General features: G+C 45.3%; 1 protein-coding gene and 1 non-coding gene across 2 annotated transcripts; one reads left to right on the forward strand and one right to left on the reverse strand.

Moving 5' to 3' along the window:
* Positions 1-8,459: 8,459 nt before the first annotated feature.
* Positions 8,460-9,041, reverse strand: LOC140830061 (uncharacterized). Its single transcript, XM_073193341.1, has one exon. The coding sequence runs from the start codon at positions 9,039-9,041 to the stop codon at positions 8,460-8,462; it is 582 nt and encodes a 193-aa protein (XP_073049442.1).
* A 9,567-nt stretch (positions 9,042-18,608) lies between these two features.
* On the forward strand, positions 18,609-18,714 carry LOC140831246 (small nucleolar RNA R71). Its single transcript, XR_012117822.1, has one exon. It is a non-coding gene; the product is annotated as a small nucleolar RNA R71 (small nucleolar RNA).
* Positions 18,715-24,166: the final 5,452 nt, after the last annotated feature.

Below are 24,166 nucleotides of genomic sequence, written 5' to 3' on the forward strand. Positions count from 1 at the left end.
GGGTATAACACTCTAGGTCCATTAATTGACACACATATCACGGATTGCGTAGAATTATCTGATGAAATAATTTACTAGAACTCCTGAGCTTAATACCTCCCTGGAAATTAACCCAAAATGCCAGGGTCTCGAGCTTCCCGGGCTGTGAACGACACGCCGGGGCCTGAGCTTAATACCTCCATGGAAATTAACACAAAATGCCAGGGTCTCGAGCTTCCCGGGCTGTGAACGACACGCCGGGGCCTGAGCTTAATACCTCCCTGGCTTTACAAAATGCCGGGGCTTCCTGCTCCCCGGGCTTCACACAATGTCGATTTCCTGAGGTTTCCCGGTCTGTGGTCTGGTGTCATAACCATATAAAATTTTGATGTACATTAAAATCCTGCCGAGGTTTGCTTCGTCTTCCGAGGCGATGATGACACTGCAGCATTTATATTCGCTCACGCCTCTTCGGATACTTGGAACAATTTACGAGGCGCTTCCTGATCAGACACGTATGCTTAAGCCAACGGTTGCGATTAAATTTTTTCCTCCATAAATGCGGAGTCGTTTCGTATGGTCGGAAACTTCTCGGCTTCCTCCGTACTACCTACCATCTGCCTATAAATACGTGGATGAAGGCGAAGTGAGAGCAATCGTTTCAACATGCCGAGTTCAAGCGAATCCACTGTCAGCAGCAGCCCGTATGGCCACTTGCCACCCTCAACGCGTGCTCATTTAGAGTCGTTGAAGAGGACCATCGAGGAGCTTATTCTGGCGAAGGTCATGTCCACTTGGCATAAGATTCATGATCTTATGCAATCATATCAAGATGGCCTTGCTTTCACCAGGCCACAGAGAGCACTGACCAGGAGATATAAGCGGATATTCTATGTGACGCACGTGGCCGAGCTAGCCACTGATCAAGTTCTGCTGCAGGCAATGCTGCGGAAGGAGTGGAAACAGCTGCGCAAGCTCGCTGCTACCGAGTCCTTTGCCAACCTCCCCTTCCCTGAGCTGCATAGCTGGATGTCAGAGTGGGAGGATCATGTAGGCTCTAGGCTAGCCACTGCAATATTTCACCGATTTTATTAATAACATTTTACTCTGCGCATTTTGCTTGTGTACTTCCCTCAAGTTTATGGGTTTTCAAGTAAAAACCGGGGCTTAAAACCTCCCGGGCTTAAACTAACATGCCGGGGCCTTAAAACCTCCCGGGCTTAACATAACGTGCCGGGGCCTTAAACCTCCCGGGCTAACATGCCGGGGCCTTAAAACTTCCCGGGCTTAAGATAACTTGATGGGGCCTTAAAACCTCCCGGGCTTAACATAACGTGATGGGGCCTTAAACCTCCCGGGCTTAAGATAACTTGCCGGGGCCTTAAAACCTCCCGGGCTTAACATAACGTGCCGGGGCCTTAAACCTCCCGGGCTTAAGATAACTTTCCGAGGCCTTAAAACCTCCCGGGCTTAACATAACGTGTCGGGGCCTTAAACCTCCCGGGCTTAAGATAACTTGCCGGGGCCTTAAAAACTCCCGGGCTTAATATAACGTGCCGGGGCCTTAAACCTCCCGGGCTTAAGATAACTTGCCGGGGCCTTAAAGCCTCCCGGGCTTAACATAACGTGCCGGGGCCTTAAACCTCCCGGGCTTAAGATAACTTGCCGGGGCCTTAAAACCTCCCGGGCTTAACATAACGTGCCGGGGCCTTAAACCTCCCGGGCTTAAGATAACTTGCCGGGGCCTTAAAACCTCCCGGGCTTAACATGACGTGCCGGGGCCTTCAACCTCCCGGGCTTAAACTAACATGCCGGTTATCTTTTTTGAATGATACGCACGATGCCATGATGATACGTGCCCCCCTTTTTCTTTCCAACGGTCGGCAGCGTTCCGTCTTCCGAGGATCCGATAAGTCTGACCCCTTCATGATTACACGTCCTTTCATGTGCCTTGCACAACTTACGAGGTGCATCCCGATCGTTCGTACCTATCCACTTCAACGGCTGAGATCCATGATCCGGGGGCGTCTTTCAAAACCAATGTGGACCCTCGGATCATGGCTAGATCGACGGTCTGGATCGCTTCCCTACTCCTATATATAACTCCTTCCCCAACCCTTCATCACTTTCGTCAAATTTAACCAAGCTTCCGCGTCTGCAACTCTGCCAAAATTCCGATCACTCCCCGGCGTTCCCACTTCCATTCTTCCTCCAATCCGCGTAAGTTCTTCTTTTCATAATCATGTCTTCTTCCAACACTTCTTCTACGTCGGATAAGAATCGCAGGGGCTCCTCAGACTTTGAGTCAGATGCCATGTGCGATAGTTCCCCAATTTCCGCCTCCCCCGTTTCCACCTATCGCCCCCAAAATCCCACTCTTACACCTCATCCCCTCAAAAAATCCAAAACTTCCCACGGGGCTGGGCCTTCAAGCTCCCAGAAGAATAAGAAAAAGGTGGTAACTTCTTCAAAACCTTCGGCCCAGGCTATTCCTTCTCCCGCCCGGGCTGCTGATCCTAGCCCTTTGCCATGGTACTCTACCATGGCAAGTTCCCTCCGAGCTAAGTCTGCCGAGGAGATCCGCCTCCTTGGCTCCATCCCCACTACTCATGATATTGTCATCCCGGGCCCTAGTAACCGGGCCGACAAGCCGCCGGAGGGGTACCTTACTTTTTTCCGAGATCAGGTGGCCAATGGCCTTAGGTTTCCCCTCCATCCATTCTTCATTGGGATATCCTCCCTTCTGAGTATCCCGCTTAATCAGTTTCATCCTAATGCCATTAGGATGATGACTTGTTTTTTTACACTTATGTCCATGCACCCCGAATTACCCCTCGAGCCTTCCCTCTTCAATTTTTTCTTTATCTGCTATATTGGAGACTATGCCTTTTCCTTCAAAACCCGGTCTCATCAGAAACTTTTCGGAGATATTCCCTCCTCCGTCAAGGACTGGAAACGCCGGTTCTTTTACATCCATCCTGCCCATCTCCCCGAATGTCCGGTTGGGTTCATTTCTACCCTTCCCAATCAACCGGGTCTTCCCGAAAATTATCGCACACTTGACTCTTACACCCAAAGTGAGGAGGTGGTAGGTGGTAAAGTGTATAACTCCTCTGCCCTCCTTAGTGAAAAGCTACTGGTGGTTTATGGGCTGAGCCCCGGGGCGGGGGATCCTACCGACCGCATTATCGAGGAGTTTTGATGCCTCCCGCCCTGGTAGGCTTCCTTGGTTAGCCACTATTGTACTTCCTTTACTTTCTACTCTACCTGTTTCTAATGAATGGTTTTATTTCCTGCAGACGCCGAGATGAAAGAGGCTTTCGCCCAAAAGCTGGCTGAGGAACGGGCAGCTAAGAAGGCTGCCGGAAGGCCGCTGCTGCTGAAAGAAAGGCCAGGGAGCGCCAGGGGTCTTCATCCCGGGTGACTACTGAAGACCCGGTTGAGGGGGAGCTGGCACCCCAAGTGCCTGTTGAAAAGGAGACTCAGGCCCCTGTTGAAGCTGGGCAGGCTGGTACTCCTCCGAGCGTTCGGACTGCCGAGGCCGCCGGGCCCCAGGAGCATGGGGTCATTCTGATTGAGGAGGAGGACGAGTCCCCGGACCAGCCCCTCCAGACCACCAAAAAAAGGAAAGCTTCAAAAGATCTTGTCCGTGTTGAGCCCCGGGTGATTACCCGAGTGGCTCAAGGGTCCGAGCCTGCCCCGCCAGTGTTTTCCGCTGACTCTCCTCAGGTCCCTTCTACTACTACTTCCACCCCCCCTGCAGTGCCCGAGACTATATTCTCGGCTGGAAGCTCAAAGATGAGCTTCCAACTGTTGAAGCGGGTGGCGACTCCTGCCGAAGAGTCTGTCCTTCAGGCTGCGAAGGCAGGAGATCTCATGCTGGAGAGCTTTAACCTCATACTGGCTGTAAGTATTTTCTTCTCCACCTCTGTTTCTTTGCTCTATTGGCAGGCTTTCTTCCTTACGTACTTTTCGTTTATTTGCAGAGCGGGCAGATGGCTAGAGCTGCCTTTAAGAAGATGGGCTCTTTGCAAAAGAGCACAGAGGCAAGGGCCGCCTCGCCCAGGCTCTCCATGATGGTGCCCTGGCACAGTTGGCTCGGATAAAAGCCCTTCATGAGGAGGCCATCCTTGGCCAGAGCACCACGATAAAATGCCTGCAGGCCTAGCTCGAGGAGGCCCGGGCAGAGATCCTTTTGCTAAAAGCTCAACTGGAGAAAACAGAAACCCGAGCTGAGAAGCTAGATTTAGAAGCCCGGGCTTCCTTGGATGATTTTGTGTTGGCCACCGAGAGAATGGGTGAGTTGGAGGTTGCTCTTGCGGCCCGGGAGGCGGATCTTGCAGCTCGTAGCTACCCTGGAGGAGGGGTGGTGGGCTTCTTTACTTGCCACTGCAGAATTCCAGCAGCTAGTGACGAATAAAGCCTTCCCTTATTTCAAGGCGGGCTTTAACAAATGCAGGGGGCAGGTGAAGGAAGCCGTCCTTTTACCCCCGGAGAAGAAAGGCCTGCTTGATTTGGCCCGGGCCGTCAACTCCTTACCGGATGATGGTGCGGAGCTCCCGGACGAAGAAGAATCCGAGGCGGAGGAGGACTCAGAGCCAGAGCCTACCACTTAGACGTTTAGTACTTTTTCTTTTTATGGCAGTTGTAATAATTTTTCTCAATCTAATGAAATTTCTTCCGTTCACCCCGGTGTCTTCGTGCTAACTTGTGACTAAGAGAAATTTACCAAGTGTTGGGAGATAACCTGGTTATGATAACATCTGAACGATAACACTTAGGCAACCGAGACTTCGGACCCCCCGATTTGATAATAAATTGAAGGGAAGCCGGGGCCTAGTATCGCCCGGGCCCTTAACAATAGTTTGGAGGGAAGCCGGGGAATGGTATCACCCGGGCCCTTAATAATAATTTGAAGGGAAGTTGGGGCATGGTATCACCCGGGCCCTTAACAATAGTTTGGAGGGAAGCCGGGGCATGGTATCACCCGGGCCCTTAATAATAATTTGAAGGGAAGCCGGGGCATGGTATCACCCGGGCCCTTAACAATAGTTTGGAGGGAAACAGGGGCATGGTATCACCCGAGCCCTTAATAATAATTTGGAGGGAAGCCGGGGTATGGTATCACCCGGGCCCTTAATATATGCCGGTGTTCGGGACCTACCGAGCTTTAAGAATAATCTTCCCAAGAACTTGATCTTTATTGCCAAATACTAGTAAAAAGATTTACAAGAGCTTCTAAGGAAAATATTTCTTGAGATGAAAAGCGTTCCAGGGTCTTTTGAGAGGACGGCCTTGCCCATCTTCAAGATAATAGGTGCCCGAGCTGACTCTGCGCACCACTTTGTAAGGTCCTTCCTATCGGGCGTCAAACTTGCCAACATCTCCGGCTGGGTTTACTTTCTTGAGGACCATATCTCCAATCTGGAACTCTCGGTGTTGAACCCTCCGGTTATAAGCTTTCATCACCCGGAGTCGATAAGCCTCCATCCTGATGGCCGCTCTCTCTCTCCTTTCTTCGATGAGATCGAGTTCACTGGCATGGGAACTATCATTTTCTTTCGGATAGGTGCTTACTCAGGCTGAACTTTGCCCGATTTCGGCGGGGAGCACTGCTTCCGAGCCATAAACCATGCTGAATGGTGTTTCCCCGGTAGCTGTTCGAGGTGTAGTCCGATATGCCCAAAGAACACTGGGCAGCTCCTCTACCCAATCCTTTCCCACTCCAAATAACCGGGCTCTGAGAGCTTGGACAATGGTGCGGTTGGTCACCTCGGTCTGCCCATTGGCTTGCGGGTAGGCAACTGAGGTAAAAGCCTGAGTAATCTTCATCTCTTTGCACCAGGCTCTGACTTTACTTCCCTGGAATTGCCTGCTATTGTTAGATATAAGCTTCCGGGGAATCCCAAACCTGCAGACAATATTTTTCCATAGAAACTTAAGAACTTCTTCCTCCGTAATCTTGGCCAAGGGCTCGGATTCCACCCACTTAGAGAAGTAGTCAATCCCTACCAGCAGGAATTTTTTCTGAGCTCGGGCCACATGAAAAGATCCCACAATATCCAGGCCCCACTGGTCAAAAGGACAAGATGCCCAGATAGGCTTCATAAGGGCAATCGGGTGGTGGTTAACGTTGCTATGCCTTTGGCATCCCTCGCAAGAGCGGACTACCCGTGCAGCATCTTGATGCATGGTAGGCCACCAGAACCCGGCCAGCAAAGCCTTCCTAGCCAGGGAAGTTGCTCCAATATGATCTCCGCAGCAGCCCTCGTGGATCTCCCTTAGAACATAAATGGATTCATCACCGGCGATGCACTTGAGAAGGGGGCCCTGGAAAGATCGCCGGTAAAGATGGTCATCAATCACAACAAACCGTGCTGCCCTCCTTTTGATTTGACTGGCCTCTTGATATCCTCGGGCAGATAGGATTGGGAGATATAGTCGAGGATGGGGGTGGTCCAGTTTTCCTCCCGGGCGCGAGGAGGCCCGGTATCCACCGAAGATACCAGGTTAGTGTGATAAGATATGCCCGGCTCCTGGTAATCGGAAAGCGAAGCTTCCATCTTCGCCAAGGCATCTGCTTCAGTATTTTCCTCTCGGGGAATTTGCTTTATGCTCCAACTTACGAAATGTGTGGATAACTCTTTGATGATAGCTAGATATTTAACAAAATTCTCCTCCCTAACCTCGTACACTCCCTTTACCTGTTGGGCTACCAGCTGTGAATCCGTGTAAATAATGACCTGGTTAGCTCCAACATTACGGGCTGCTTTTATCCCGACGATAACAGCCTCATATTCGGCTTCATTGTTAGAAGCCCGGAAGTCCAACCTAACTGCCAGCCGTATTTTTTCCTCGGTGGGTGATATCAGCCATACTCCCACACCACTGCCGTCTTTGCAGGAAGCCCAGTCTGCAAATATCCTCCAAACCCCCCCGGTATCGGGGACAACCATCTCGGTGACAAAATCTGACAAGGCCTGGGCCTTAATGGCCCGCCGAGGCTGGTACTCGATGTCATACTCACCCAACTCTACAGTCCACTTTACCAGTCTTCCCGAGATCTCTGGTTGAGTCATGATTCTCCCGAGAGGGGTATTGGTCAGCACAGTGATGGGATGGGACAAGAAGTAGGGGCGAAGTTTTCGTGCTGTTATCACCAGGGCAAGGGCCACCTTCTCTACTTCTGTATATCTGATCTCGGGCCCTTTGAGTGCATGACTCACATAATAGACCGGCCTTTGATCAGTACCTTCTTCTCGGATCAGTACAGAGCTGACAGCATGCTCAGTGGCAGAAAGGTATACCCAAAGCTTCTCCCCGGGTCCGGGCTTCTCAAGGACAGGGAGCCCGGCCAAATGATTCTTCAATTCCTCGAAAGCCTTTTCACATTTTTCATCCCAGCCAAATTTTTGGGCCCTCCTAAGAGCCTGAAAGAAAGGGTAGCTCCGGTGTGCAGATCGGGAAATGAAACGTGACAGGGCGGCGATTTTCCCCGTGAGTCTCTGTACATCCTTGATTGACTTTGGGGATGTCATTTAAGTGATAGACCTGACTTTCTCCTGATTGACTTCAATTCCTCTCTCGGTGACCATGAACCCAAGGAACTTGCCACTCTTGACCCCAAATGTGCATTTGGCCGGGTTCAGCTTCACCCCATACTCCCGAAGAGTGGAGAAGGTCTCTTTGAGGTCCGGGATGAAGTCAGGGTGTGCCCGGGATTTCACCAAGATATCATCTACGTAGACTTCGATATTGCGCCCGGCCTGCTTGGCGAATATCCGGTCCATCAACCTTTGGTATGTGGCCCCGACATTCTTCAAACCAAAGGGCATGACCACATAGCAGAAAGTCCCCCCCGAGGTAATGAAGCTAACTTTCTCCTGGTCTTCCCGGGCCAGGGGGATTTGATGATACCCCTGGTATGCATCCATGAAACATAACAACTCATACCCTGATGTCGAGTCCACCAGCTGATCAATCCGGGGCAGGGGGTAGCAGTCCTTTGGGCAAGCTTTATTCAGATCCCTGAAGTCAACACACATCCGCCACTTGCCGGCTGACTTGGGAACCAAGACTACGTTGGATAACCAGGTGGGAAACTGTACCTCTCTAATCTGTCCGGCTTTCAATAGCTCTTCCACGTGGCCAACAATCACCTTGTCCTTTTCAGGACCAAAGTGTCTCTTTCTCTGCTTTACCACCCGGGAGCCCGAGATGATGTTTAACCGGTGTTCCGCCACGTGAGGGGAGACCCCTACCAACTCTGATGAAGACCATGCGAAGATGTCCGCATTCTTCTCTAGGCATTGTAGCAGTTGGGCCCGGGTGGCTGGCTCAAGATCCCGGTCTATTTTCGTGGTCTTCATGGGCTGTCCTGGTAAAATGCCTACTTCCTCCTGCTCATCACCTTCGACCATGTGCACCTGTTGGATAGAATGCACCTCCTCCTTCCCTGACCTCCGGCTTTCTCCATCTCGTCAGGCTCTTTTATTCTCGATCTTGACAGTTTCTGCATAGCACTTGCGGGAGGATGGCTGTTCCCCCCTTACTTCTCCAATTCTGTTCCCCACCGGGAACTTTAGCTTCTGGTGGTAAGCCGAGGCCACGGCCCGAAGGGCGTTCATAGCTGGCCTGCCCAAAATGATATTATAAGAGGTAGGGGCATTTACCACGGTGAAAACCGTCATCACCGTCTTTCTGAGCTCCTCGGCTCCCAGTGTGAGGGGCAGAGTGATTTCCCCTCGAGGATAAACAGTGTGGCCAGCAAATCCGAATAAGGCTGTTTCTACTGGCCGCAACTGATAATCCTCCAAATTCATCTGGTCTAGGGCCTCCTGAAAAATAATGTTCACCGAGCTTCCAGAATCGACGAAAACCCGGCGAATATCGTAATTCGCCACTTTTGCCTGGATGACCAAAGCATCTTTGTGTGGGAGGCTGACTCCCTGAAGATCCCGGGGGCCAAAGCTGATAACCGGCCCTTCACTCCTTACTGCATCATCCAATCCAAAACTCTCATGCCGGGAATGTGCTTTCCTGGCCCCGGTTGGAGTCTCCATCTGTTGATCCCCCCGAGATCATTTTAATCACCCCAAGGGTTAGTGATCCTCCCCGATCTTTATTCTCCCGGTTCTGAGACGTTTGACCAGTGTTATCCTTCTCTTGCCTGACCGGGCCTTTATCCCCCGGCCGATGCCCCGCCTCTCTATTTACCCACGGTGGTCCCCGGGACTTCTTCTCTGACTGTGCCTGTTCCCCAAGGCCCGACTGGGAAGGGGCCCGCTTCAATCTCCGGCACTCACTCGTGCTGTGAGCACACTCTCCATGATAGGAGCATATCTTGGGAGTGTGTGGCTGGCTTGGAGGTGACCGGTATAGCTTGGCTACCCGATCACCGTCGCAAAGATGGACTCCTTCCCCCCGGTGCGGCTTCATGGGGGCGTATCGAGAGAAACGTGATCGAGCAAAACTTGCAATGTGAATTCCCCAATAAAATATGATTTTGTATGCTCAAAAAGTAATCGCAAGTGCACGATGTCAAGTAATAATATAGTGTATGTGAATACGAGTATCGTTCCGCTGAAGACTGTATTTAACAATTATTATTTTAGTTATTAAAACTTTAGCGACGAAAAGTGATTGGTTGTGTTATAACTAATAGAATGCAAGAAAATTAAATAAACAAGTTCAAAGATTAAATGATAAAATATAATTGCTAAATCGATTGATTAAATTTCAAATGATAAAAGAATTTGTTGGGAATTCTGGTTCACCTACCCCTTATTAATTAATTAATTCGTTCGATTGTGTTCTACGCTTCTGACAGGGTTTCCTATTCAATTGAACACACTCTCTCGAGCTATGCCAAACTAATTCACTCAATGAAGTAATTAAATGTCTTTAATTATTTATCAAGAATGAATCGCATTTCGATTGATGAAATCCCCTAGTTTTCGACCCTAAGGACTATAACTATCGGCACGTATCCAATTTCATATCTCTATGTAAATTGTAGATCCGCGAATTATACTACTAGTTCTTATCACAAGTTATTCTCTCGAACTCACTCGCGAAATAAAAACGTTGTTAAAGTTAGCTACGCTCTAACAACACAATAAAACAATAGTATAACCAAGAACAAATCACAAATCGAAAGATGAATTAACTAGATCAAAGTTTTGGGGTAGGATCCCCTTTAATCCCAACAAATATGAAGGTTTAGCTACTAGAATTCATAATTAAAATAAGCAAAACAATATTTAAATAAAGGAAAATAAACTAGAAATACGAGACGTGACGAAATCTGCGAAGAACGATGCCCGACAACCGTCGAATCTTTAATCCAAGTGCAAAAGCTCTCCAAAAAACTCCTTGTCGTAGCTTCAATGATGTCTGAATAATCCCTCAAAAACGTACAATAGCCTTACCATATCAACCACACCTCCGAAATAAGGTAGAGAATCGCGCACAATAATTTCCAAAAATAAGCGGCGCTCGGGCGGTAGAAAAGTACCGCTCGAGCGCCAACTTTCTGTGATGTTCCTCGGCTGGTGCGGCATTCGCGCTCGGGCGGTAGAAAAGTACCGCCCGAGCGCCACAAGTTCTGTTTGGCACTTCGTCTTCTCGCGCCCGGGCGGTATAAAAGTACCACTCGGGCGCCGAGTATTCTGTCCGAGTTCTTCAACTTTGCACACTTTGCTATATTTTCCGTTTTCCGACCATTTTTCCTGCAAATTCATCACCCAACAGTGAGATATGATAAAATGCAAATGGTTACTATAAAATGAACAAAATGTAAATGAAATGCATGCATGCACAATGTAAACACAACTAAAACTAATGCAATAAACACGTAAAAACGACACATATCAACCCCCTCATACTAACCTTTTGCTCGCCCTCGAGTAAAATAGGTTAAAGCACGAGATACTAAACAAACTCAACAACCACAAAATTACTCAAACAAGAAATAACTAACACAAGTAAATGTCAATGGTGAGTTAACAACTTTTATTCTCATGCCTGAGTGAACTTTCCCACATACAAATCATGCTAAGACAAATCACAAACGAATACTCATTCTCATCTACACATAAATCTCGACACTAATTTGAACATGTGTGTGTGTCATGATGGGTCTAGTCATTCGTACTTCAAATAGATCAATTATCAAATCATGTGAGTCACTCAATTAACACTTCAATACAAGTCTCACTAGCATGCATCCCCGTGTCCATTTATCACTAGCCGTAAATTGAACTTTATTCCACTTTTAAGTGCAGATAAGGGTGTCGAAAAGAAGGACATAAGATCAAGTGGCTAAAAGTTGGGAGTACACCGATCATTTTCATTGTGCAATCGTCAAGACTTTTCGTCTGACTTTCCTCGTCTCCTTACATCTCCAACTTTTAGCCTAGGAATAGAATTTCACTCCTTTTATTTCGGCTCCCCCTCACCTTACATCTCCTTCTTTCTTCTCTTTTTCTCTTTTTTTTTTGTTTTTTTATTTGCACAATTTTCACACATGTACTCCCTAGGCTAAGAATATATACTTTGGATTACAGCTGGTTAGGAGTATGACATTTTAATTCAGTGCATTGGAAAGGAGGTAAATGTAAAGTTCAAGGTCAATCAAATTTTCTCATTCAAGGTCCCAATTAGCGACTTATTTTCACGGGTTTACATGCTAAATCAACTCATAAATGGTGCCTTTCAAGTTAACCACACAAAACTTTCAAATTTCACCATTATTCCTACAAAATTCTAGTCCCCACACATATGTGCTCAAAAAGTTCAAACTTTGTACCAAAATTCATTCTTCAACAATCAAGAGTATCATTCATGAAGTGACCCAAGCAATATTTTGTATATTATCAATTCAACATCATCATTGGCGCATAAATTATGTCTTCTCACCATAAACGACACTAGACATCATAAATGCAACGAATAACTAAGCAAACATAACAATCTACCCCCCTCATACTAGAGTTGTGCAATGCCCTCATTGCACAAAACGAAACAGACACTAAAAATAAAACAACTCATGAATGTAAATGCAAACACAGAAATGCAAACACAAATATGCAAACACAAATGCAGACTAAATAAACATGAAGCTAATAAACATGCTAGACGGAAACAATGATAAGAAAGAAAAACAGAAAAGCGGTAAAGGGAAAAAAAATTGCGAAGTAGGGGAAACAGTAAATTCCCCTGATCAAGTGTCATCCTCATCCTGCTCCGGCGGTGGCACTCCTGCGGCCTCCCCATGCTGAGAGTAATCATACTGGAACCGGAATGGGGGAGGGGGTAGCGGAAACGGTGGGGTGGTCGATGGGTCAACGCCCCCTTGCACAAGCAGCGAGCGCATCATGGAGTCAATGTGAGACAGATGGTCGGTGACATACGAGTTGAATTGACCCTGATGCGTTTGGAAGGCGAGATTCTCAGCCATCATATCGGCGTGATTTCGCCGGCGGGGTGGTGGTGGACGGCGGCGTGGAGCGGCGGCGCTAGAGCCACCTAAATTTTCCTCCTCAGTGGGGAAGTCAATCTGTCGCTTGGCATACTTTCGCTTATCGTCTTCGATGGAGATCGGCTTCATGGGTTGAATCCACTCCTCGTCGTCCCGGAATAGAACTCCCGCACGGGCACACAACTCGGAGATAATTGTCGGGAAGAACAGACCGACGTGACTGTTGCGAGCACACAACATGATTTGAGAGTGGATAAGTGTGCCCACATTCACGTCGTAGCCGTGAGTTGACGCAAAAAGGAGAACCGCTCGTTCCTTTTGGACCTCGCTCTTATGCGAGACCGGCATCATCCGTCGGGCCACAAATAAGTACCACATGGCAGCGTCAACGGTCAAGGATTTCTCGTCGAAACAGCTCGGCGGTCCGCCCACTGGTTTCCACATCGCACCCGCACCCGGATGGCATAGCGCGGTGATAATCAAGTCATAGTTCGGGTCAGCAGCTAAAGCCTCAAAACGAGAGTTGTCGACCTCCGCCGTTTCCAACAATGCATTGATAGTTGCCGAGTCACACGGGACATGTACACCCCGAACAAACACCGTCCCATTTCTCCCCTCCATAGCATTCGCGTAAAATTCACGCACCACCGAAACTACCGCCGCCTTAGGATGATTGGAAAAAGTTTCCCATCCGCGCCGTTCCAATTCTATCCGAGTTCCTAGGTGCCTATCGGCAGATTCTTTTCGGAATCCCCTCTCTGCTATCGGATTTCTATTCATCTTGGCATGCTCATACCTAGCCCGAGCTTCTTCACTAACAAAGCGATGCCTATCAAAAGTCGAAGAAGAGGAAGAAGCGGAAGTACCTCTTTGTTTCTTCTTTGGAGCCATAGTAGTGGATGAGAGAGATTTTGGGGGAATCGGAGAAGATGACGCTTGAATTCCGAAGGATGAGCTTGCCCACGATGCTTGAGTCTTGATGGTAGGAGAGATTGCCTGCAAAAATTTGAGAGTAGAGTGGAAGAGGGTTAGGGATTTGGGGAGTGAAAGGGTAAAATTTCGTGCAGAATGAAGAAGGGAAAGGGGATCTTGCTTATTAAAGCGGTCGCGCTCGAGCGGTAAAAAGTTACCGGTCGACCGCTCGAGCGCCAACCTTCTGTAATGTAATAGTCAGAGGTAAGCAGGCGCGCTCGAGCGGTAGGAAATCACCGCCCGAGCGCCAACTTTTTGTATGCCAAGGTAAGTTTCGCGCTCGAGCGGCATAAAAATACCGCCCGAGCGCCAACTTTCTGCCTAGAATCGAAATAATGTTTTTTTTTTAAAACAAAATTGAAGAACAAGAAACGAGATTAACAATAAATACGAATAAAGATGACAATAATCGAAATTGAATTAAATGCAGGATAAGGGAAAAAGAAGAGTTCTCAATTTATAGTCGAGAGCTTGACTGTCGGTCCGTCTCAGTTCGGATTCTCTTGGAACCGTGTGATTCCAAGTTGTGGCTCAACTGTGCCACCCATGTAGTGCTTTAGGTGCTGGGCATTGACCGTAAATGTCCCATCTTTTCCATCTTTCAATTCCACAGCTCCCGATGGATAAACTTTCGAGATCACGAATGGACCGGACCATCGCGACTTCAATTTACCGGGAAACAAGCGCAACCGGGAGTTGTAGAGCAGAACACTTTCTCCCTCCTTAAATTCTCTCTCGATGATTCTTTTGTCACGAGCCTTTTTGGTTTTCTCCTTGTAAGACAGTGCAAGATCGTAAGCCAAATTCCGGAACTCCTCCAATTGGTCCAATTGAAGCAAACGCTGTTCACCTGCATCAGTAAAATTAAAGTTCAGCGCTTTTGTTGCCCAATATGCCCGATGCTCCAACTCGACAGGTAAATGACATGCTTTACCAAATAACAACCTATACGGTGTAGTGCCTATAGGTGTTTTAAAAGCAGTCCTATATGCCCATAGAGCATCATCTAACCTCACCGACCAGTCTTTCCTACTGACGCCTACCACTTTCTCCAGAATTCTCTTTATCTCTCGGTTCGACACTTCCACTTGACCACTCGTCTGGGGGTGATAAGGGGTAGAGATTTTATGTGTGACACCATATTTGCTTAAAAGTTTTCAAAGAGTTTGTTGCAGAAATGAGTGCCACCATCACTAATGATTGCTCGTGGTGTCCAAAGCGGTTAAAAATGTTTTTCTTCAAAAATTTTAGAACCACTTGAGCATCATTAGTGGCGTATGCTTCCGCCTCTACCCACTTAGACACATAATCCACCGCCACCAAAATGTATTTTTTCGTGAACGAACTGGGAAACGGTCCCATGAAATCTATTTCCCACACATCAAAAACCTCACACTCAATGATATTATTTAAAGGCATTTCGTGACGGTTAGAGATGTTACCTGTCCGTTGGCATTTATCACATGCTAGCACATAAGAACGAGCATCTTTAAAGAGGGTTGGCCAATAAAAGCCACATTCGAGTACCTTAGATGCCGTCCTCGTTGGTCCAAAGTGACCACCTACCTCACGGTCATGGCAATGAGTAAGAATCGATCCCATCTCTTCCTCCGCCACACATCTCCGAATCATAGAATCTGCACAAATCTTAAACAAGAAAGGTTCCTCCCAAAAATAATATTTCACGTCCGAAAAGAATTTCTTTCTTTGGTAAAATGTTAGATTTGGGGGAGGTGAGCTTGTAACAAGAAAATTCGCAAAATTTGCATACCATGGACAATTTTTCACCTCAAACAACTGCTCATCCGAAAACCAATCATTAATCGCATCAGTCACACAATCATTACTGATAAATTCTAATCTAGACAAATGATCTGCAACCACATTCTCAACACCCTTCTTATCTTTTATTTCCACATCAAATTCTTGCAATAATAAAATCCACCGAAGTAAGCGTGGCTTTGCATCTTTCTTTGCAAGTAAATATTTAAGGGCAGAGTGATCAGTAAACACAATTACTTTCGACAAAACAAGATAAGCATGAAACTTGTCAAGTGCAAACACTACTGCAAGTAACTCTTTTTCGGTGGTGGCATAATTCAATTGTGCTTCATCTAGAGTCCTACTTGCATAGTATATGGTGTGAAATACCTTGTTTTGTCTTTGTCCGAGGACAGCACCTACCGCAGTATCGCTAGCATCGCACATGATCTCGAAGGGTAGATCCCAATCCGGTGCCACCAAGACAGGAGCCGTCACTAAGCGCTCTTTCAACTTCTCGTATGCCTGCAAACAATCAGAATTGAAATCAAAAGGCACATCTTTCATGAGTAAAGAAGATAAAGGTTTTGCAACTTTAGAAAAATCTTTGATGAAACGTCGGTAAAAACCGGTGTGGCCTAGAAAGCTTCTAACTCCCTTTATGGACGCCGGAGGTGGTAAGTTCTTGATAACTTCAACTTTCGCCTTATCCACCTCTATTCCGTGCCCCGAAACCTTGTGCCCTAGGACAATTCCCTCTTGTACCATAAAGTGACATTTTTCCCAATTAAGCACCAAGTTTGTCTCATCACATCTCCTCAACACTACCTGCAAGTTCTGCAAACAATCATTAAAAGACGAGCCAAAAATCGAGAACTCATCCATAAATATTTCAAGAAAAGTTTCAATCATATCATGGAATATAGCAGTCATGCATCGCTGAAAAGTGGCAGGGGCATTACACAAACCAAATGGCATCCGTCTAAAAGCAAAAGTGCCATAAGGACAAGTGAAAGTGGTTTTCTCTTGGTCCTCGGGCGCAATCATGATTTGGTTATACCCAAAATACCCATATAAAAAACAATAGAACTCATGACCCGCTAACCTCTCAAGCATTTGATCAATAAAGGGAAGGGGAAAGTGATCTTTACGGGTAGCATCATTCAATTTCCTATAATCAATGCACACACGCCATCCCGTAACAGTCTTAGTGGGTATTAATTCATTATTTTCATTTGTGATAACAGTAATCCCACCTTTCTTTGGCACACACTGAACAGGACTTACCCATGCACTATCAGATATAGGATAGATGATACCTGCGTCGAGAAGCTTAATTGTTTCAGCCTTTACTACCTCTTGCATCTTTGGGTTTAATCGTCTTTGAGGTTGCACAAGAGGTGAGTACTTCTCTTCCATCAAGATCTTGTGCATGCAGACGGATGGATTTATTCCTTTGATATCTGCCACCTTCCACGCAAATGCACCCTTGTGCGCTTTCAAAACTTCCAACACCTTGTCTTCCATAACATCTGTCAAAGCAGCAGAAATAATGACAGGTAAAGTGTTATTCTCACCTAAGTATACGTACTTGAGGTGTGGAGGCAACGGCTTTAGCTCAAGCGTTGGTGGATCCTCGATGCTTGACCTTTGAGGGGTCAAATCTCTTCGTTCTACTAGATCCTCCAGTCGCATCCTTATTGGCCTTCTCCATGGTTGGTTGGCATTAAAGTGTGCCACAATTTCAGCTCTTTCTTCGTCTAACTCCTCTTCCCCCAGCTCAGTATTGATAGTGGCCTCCAAAGGGTCCCTAAGAGCATCCTGCACATAGTTGGATACAAGAGAGTCAAAAGCATCAATTCTAAAACAACTATCAGAATGCAGTGTGTGCTTAAGTGCATTAAAAACATCAAATGTAATCTCTTCTTCGCCCACTCTCAATCTCAACTTTCCCTCTTGCACATCAATAAGTGCCTTGCCAGTCGCAAGGAATGGTCTTCCCAAAATGAGAGGCATCTCGGTATCCTCCTCCATGTCGAGCACCACGAAATCGACAGGAAAAATGAATTTGTCCACCTTCACTAGCACATCCTCGACCACTCCGCGGGGGTACTTGACCGATCTGTCAGCCAGTTGCAAGGACATCCTCGTCGGCTTAGGCTCTCCCAACCCAAGTTTCCTAAACACAGAAAATGGCATCAGATTAATACTTGCACCAAGATCACATAATGCTTTATGAAAAACAACATCACCAATCATGCAAGGAATAGAGAAACTCCCTGGGTCTTTTAGCTTAGGTGGGATTTTGTTTTGCACCAAAGCGGAGCAATTTTCAGTTAAGTTGACTGTCATATGATCCTCCAACTTCCTCTTATTTGCTAAGATATCCTTCAAAAATTTAGCATAACTAGGCATTTGCATTAGAGCATCGGCAAAGGGAATATTGATATGCAACTTTTTAAACACCTCGAGAAACTTACCAAATTGTGCATCTAGTTTTGCTTTTTTCAATGCAGCAGGAAAAGGAGGAGGTATAACAATTTTTGGTTGTGTAGTGGGTGCTAGTGTAGGGTTAGAAGACTTACCTTTAGATGTCGCATCTTGTTCATCCGGCACTTGGTTTTTCTCTTTTTCTCTAGGCTCCAAAACTTTTCCGCTCTTCAACTCAATGGCCTTCACTTGCTCCTTTGGATTAGTTTCGGTATTACTTGGCAAGGTGCCCGGATCTCTACTCGCTATCATCTTGGCCAACTGTCCAATTTGATTCTCGAGCCCCTTTATCGATGCATCTTGGTTTTGGAGTCGAGTTTCAGTGGAAGAAATAAACTTAGACATCATTTGCTCCAAGTTGGACTTCTCTTCTCTAGGAGGATCGGATCTGTACATCGGTTGTTTGCCATATTGTTGTCCTCCTTGCGGTCTATTCTGACTGTTTTGACCGCCCCACGAGAAGTTGGGATGTTGCCTCCACCCAGGATTGTATGTGTTCGAATAAGGGTCATTCCTTGGGCGGTTTTGGACTCCCACTTGATTCACCGTTGCCTCATTTTGCACATAGAAGGGATTTCCATCTTGACAGTCTTTCACATAGTGCTCTCCTCCACACTTTTCACAGAATAGCTCTTGAAGACGCATAGCCGTGCCACCCACATTCAAGCCGTCTATTTTCCTGTTTAAAGCGTCAAGTTATGCAGTAATGACAGAAAAATCAGTTACCTGGTGAACTCCGGCACTTCTCCGCTGGTTGTTACTGTCAGATTGAGGATGATAGCTGCTAGCAGCCATCTCCTCCAACAACTCATATCCTTCTTCCGCAGTCTTCCTCAAAAGGTTCCCACACGCAGCAGCATCTATCATAGTACGGTTAGGAGTAAGCAAACCGTAATAAAAGGTTTGAACGACTAACCCAAGTGGCAACTCGTGATGTGGGCATCTTCGTAATAGATCTTTGAAACGCTCCCACGCCTCATATAGTGACTCTTGATCGAACTGAGCAAATGTTGTGATGTCTGCCCGCAGCTTCATGGTCTTCGATGGAGGAAAGTATTTGATGAGAAACGCCCTCGCCATGTCCTCCCATATAGCTATCGAACCTACAGGTAAACAATTCAACCAAGCTTTAGCTTTATCACGCAAAGAGAAAGGAAATAAACGCAGTCTAACAGCATCATCAGAAACTCCATTAAATTTAAAAGTATCGCAAATCTCAAGAAAATCCGCGATGTGTGTGTTTGGATCGTCCACAGCAGTTCCTCCAAATTGGACGGTGTTCTGAATCATCTGGATAATGGCTGGTTTGATTTCGAATTGGTTTGCCCGCACAATCGGCCTCACAATGCTGGGGCGTGCACCATCCAAAGAAGGCTGGGCATACTCTAACATGGGTATGCGGCGTGGCATCTCAATTGGTCTCTCGTTTTGGCGCTCCGCCTCCTGCTCTTGTTCGTGCCTCTCCATCAGTTCCTTAAGTCTTTGCTGTTGTCTTCGCCTGCGGAAAGTCCTTTCAATTTCAGGGTCACACTCAAGCTCCAAGTCAAGTGACTTTGGCATGCACCGGAAGAGATATCTGAATTAAAATATGGAGTGTTAGTTCAATAAAAATAAAATACACTAAAGGAAATAACTAAAAATATAATTGTAGATTAAAAGTCCCCGGCAACGGCGCCAAAAACTTGATCGAGGAAAACTTGCACTGTGAATTCCCCAATAAAATATGCTTTTGTATGCTCAAAAAGTAATCGCAAGTGCACGATGTCAAGTAATAATATAGTGTATGTGAATACGAGTAACGTTCCGCTGAAGACTGTATTTAACAATTATTATTTTAGTTATTAAAACTTTAGCGACGAAAAGTGATTGGTTGTGTTATAACTAATAGAATGCAAGAAAATTAAATAAACAAGTTCAAAGATTAAATGATAAAATATAATTGCTAAATCGATTGATTAAATTTCAAATGATAAAAGAATTTGTTGGGAATTCTGGTTCACCTACCCCTTATTAATTAATTAATTCGTTCGATTGTGTTCTACGCTTCCGACAGGGTTTCCTATTCAATTGAACACACTCTCTCGAGCTATGCCAAACTAATTCACTCAATGAAGTAATTAAATGTCTTTAATTATTTATCAAGAATGAATCGCATTTCCATTGATGAAATCCCCTAGTTTTCGACCCTAAGGACTATGACTATCGGCACGTATCCAATTTCATATCTCTATGTAAATTGTAGATCCGCGAATTATACTACTAGTTCTTATCGCAAGTTATTCTCTCGAACTCACTCGCGAAATAAAAACGTTGTTAAAGTTAGCTACGCTCTAACAATACAATAAAACAATAGTATAACCAAGAACAAATCACAAATCGAAAGATGAATTAACTAGATCAAAGTTTTGGGGTAGGATCCCCTTTAATCCCAACAAATATGAAAGTTTAGCTACTAGAATTCATAATTAAAATAAGCAAAACAATATTTAAATAAAGGAAAATAAACTAGAAATACGAGACGTGACGAAATCTGCGAAGAACGATGCCCGACAACCGTCGAATCTTTAATCCAAGTGCAAAAGCTCTCCAAAAAACTCCTTGTCGTAGCTTCAATGATGTCTGAATAATCCCTCAAAAACGTACAATAGCCTTACCATATCAACCACACCTCCGAAATAAGGTAGAGAATCGCGCACAATAATTTCCAAAAATAGGCGGCGCTCGGGCGGTAGAAAAGTACCGCTCGAGCGCCAACTTTCTGTGATGTTCCTCGGCTGGTGCGGCATTCGCGCTCGGGCGGTAGAAAAGTACCGCCCGAGCGCCACAAGTTCTGTTTGGCACTTCGTCTTCCCGCGCCCGGGCAGTATAAAAGTACCGCTCGGGCGCCAACTTTCTGTAAGGCTTGCTCAATTAGTCATCTTTCGCGCCCGGGCGGTAAAATTCTACCGCTCGGGCGCCGAGTATTCTGTCCGAGTTCTTCAACTTTGCACACTTTGCTATATTTTCCGTTTTCCGACCATTTTTCCTGCAAATTCATCACCCAACAGTGAGATATGATAAAATGCAAATGGTTACTATAAAATGAACAAAATGTAAATGAAATGCATGCATGCACAATGTAAACACAACTAAAACTAATGCAATAAACACGTAAAAACGACACATATCAAAACGCCCGAGATTATTTCCCCGGGCGTTGTCATCAACTTTCCCAACTCGGTCACTGATCGAGCAAAACTTGCACTATGAATTCCCCAAGAAAATATGATTTTGTATGCTCAAAATGTAATCGCAAGTGCACGATGTCAAGTAATAGTATAGTGTATATGAATACGAGTATCGTTCCACTGGAGACTGTATTTAACAATTATTATTTTAGTTATTAAAACTTTAGCGACGAAATTTGATTGTTTGGTTTATGACTAATAAAATTCAAGAAAATTTAAATAAACAAGCTCAAAGATTAAATGATGAAATATGAATGCTAAATCAATGGATTAAATTTCAAATGATAAAAGAATTTGTTGGGAATTCTGGTTCACCTACCCCTTATTAATTAATTAATTCGTTCGATTGTGTTCTACGCTTCCGACAGGATTTCCTATTCAATTGAACACACTCTCTCGAGCTATGCCAAACTAATTCACTCAATGAAGTAATTAAATGTCTTTAATTATTTATCAAGAATGAACCGCATTTCGATTGATGAAATCCCCTAGTTTTCGACCATAAGGACTATGACTATCGGCACGTATCCAATTTCATATGTCTATGCAAATCGTAGATCCGCAGATTATACTACTCAATCCTATCACTAGTTATTCTCTCGAACTCACTCGTGATATAAAATTGTCGTAAAAGTTAGCTACGCTCAAACGACACAATAAAAATCGTAGTACAATCAAGAATAAAGCACAACTCAAAATATAAATAAATCAACTAAAAATTTGGGGTAGGATCCCCTTTAATCCCAACAAATATGAAAAGTTTAGCTACTAGAATTCATAATTAAAATAAGCAAAACAATGTTTAACTAAGAGAAAATAAATTAGAAATACGAGGCGTGACGAAATCTGCGAAGAACGATGCCCGGAAATCGTCGATTCTTCAATCCAAGTGCAAAAGCTCTCTCCCCAGCTCCTTGGCTCTCAAAAATATGTCTGAAAATAATCTTCAAAAGTCGACCAATAGCCTTTCCATAGCAACCCCCATCCAAAATAAGGTAAGAAATCGCGTCCAAAATTTTCCAAAAATAGGCGGCGCTCGGGCGGTAGAAAAGTACCGCTCGAGCGCCACACTCTCTGTAAGTTGCTGGACTTGTGCGGCATTCGCGCTCGGGCGGTAGAAATATACCGCTCGAGCGCCACACTCTCTGTCTTGGCCCTTTGTCTTCTTGCGCCCGGGCGGTATAAAAGTACCGCTCGGGCGCCAACTTTCTGTAACGATGGCTTCCGAAGACACCTTCTCGCGCTCGGGCGGTAGAAAATCACCGCCCGAGCGCCAACGTTCTGTCTTGTTTCCTCGGCTGGTCTTCTGTGGCGCCTGGGCGGTAAATTTCTACCGCTTGGGCGCCAAGTATTCTGTCCAACTTCTTGGATTCCACATTTTGCTCCGCTTTCCGACCATTTTTCCTGCAGATTCACCACACACGAGTGAGACATGATAAAATACCAATGATTACTCTAAAATGAACAAAATGCAGATGAAATGCATGCATGCACAATGCAAACACAACTAAAACTAATGCAATAAACACGTAAAAACACCACCTATCAACCCCCTCATACTAACCTTTTGCTTGCCCTCAAGCAAAACAGGTTAAAGCACGAGACTCTAAACAAACACAACAAAAATAAAAGACTCAAACAAGAACTAACCAACATAAGTCAATGTTAATGGTGAGTTAACAACTTTTATGCTCATGCCTCAGTGAAATTTCCACATACACATCATAATCAAGTCAAATCACAAACGAATACTCATTCTCATCTACACATAAATATTGACACTAATTTGAACGTGTGTGTGTGTCATGATGGGTCTAGTCATTCGTACTTCAAATAGATCAATCATCAAATCATGCGAATCACTCAATTAACACTTCAATACAAGTCTCACTAGCATGCACCCCCGTGTCCATTCATCACTAACCATCATTTGAACTTTATTAAATTCTTAAGTGCAGACAAGGGTGTCGAAAAGAAGGAAAATAAGCTCAAGTGGCTAAAAGTTGGGAGTACACCGATCATTTTTATTGTGCACTTGTCAAGACTTTTCGTCTGACTTTCCTCGTCTCCTTACATCTCCAACTTTTAGCCTAGGAATAGATTTTCATTCCTTTTATTTCGGCTCCCCCCTCACCTTAGATCTCCTTTTTCTTTTTCTTTTTTTTTTTTTTTGCTCAAAGTTCTTTTTGCAAGAAACTTTGTTATTTCAACATGTTGATGCACAATTTTCACACATGTACTCCCTAGGCTAAGAATATATGACTTTGGATTATAGCTGGTTAGGAGTATGATATTTGAATTTAGTGCATTGAAAAGGAGGTATATGTAAAGTTCAAGGCAAATCAAATTCTCTATTCAAGGTCTCAATCAGTGACTTATTTCCACGGGTTTACATGCCAAATCAACTCATAAATGATGTCTTTCAAGTTAACACACAAGACCTTCAAATGTCACCATTCTTCCTACAAAATTCTAGTCCCCACACATATGTGCTCAAAAAGTTCAAAATTTGTACAAAAATTCATGTTTCAACAATCAAGAGTATCATTCATGAAGTGACCCAAGCAATATTTTTGTATATTATCAATTCAACATCATCATTGGCGCATAAATTATGTCTTCTCACCATAAACGACACTAGACAACATAAATGCAACGAATAACTAAGCAACCATAACAATCTACCCCCTTCATACTAGAGTTGTGCAATGCCCTCATTGCACAAAACGAAACAGACATTAAAAATAAAACAACTCATGAATGTAAATGCAAACATAGAAATGCAAACACAAATATGCAAACACAAATGCAGACTAAATAAACATGAAAGCTAATAAACATGCAAGACGGAAACAATGATAAGAAAGAAAAACAGAAAAGCGGTAAAGGGAAAAAAAAATTTCGAAGTAGGGGAAACAGTAAACTCCCCTGATCAAGTGTCATCCTCATCCTGCTCCGGCGGTGGCACTCCTGCGGCCTCCCCATGTTGAGAGTAATCATACTGGAACCGGAATGGGGGAGGGGGTAGCGGAGACGGTGGGGTGGTCAATGGGTCAACGCCCCCTTGCACAAGCAGCGAGCGCATCATGGAGTCAATGTGAGACAGATGGTCAGTGACATACGAGTTGAATTGACCCTGATGCGTTTGGAAGGCGAGATTCTCAGCCATCATATCGGCGTGAGTTCGCCGGCGGGGTGGTGGTGGACGGCGGCGTGGAGCGGCGGCGCTAGAGCCACCTAAATTTTCCTCCTCAGT

This window comes from Primulina eburnea, chromosome 4, assembly GCF_022965805.1.
Source record: "Primulina eburnea isolate SZY01 chromosome 4, ASM2296580v1, whole genome shotgun sequence".
Taxonomy (NCBI): Eukaryota; Viridiplantae; Streptophyta; class Magnoliopsida; order Lamiales; family Gesneriaceae; genus Primulina; species Primulina eburnea.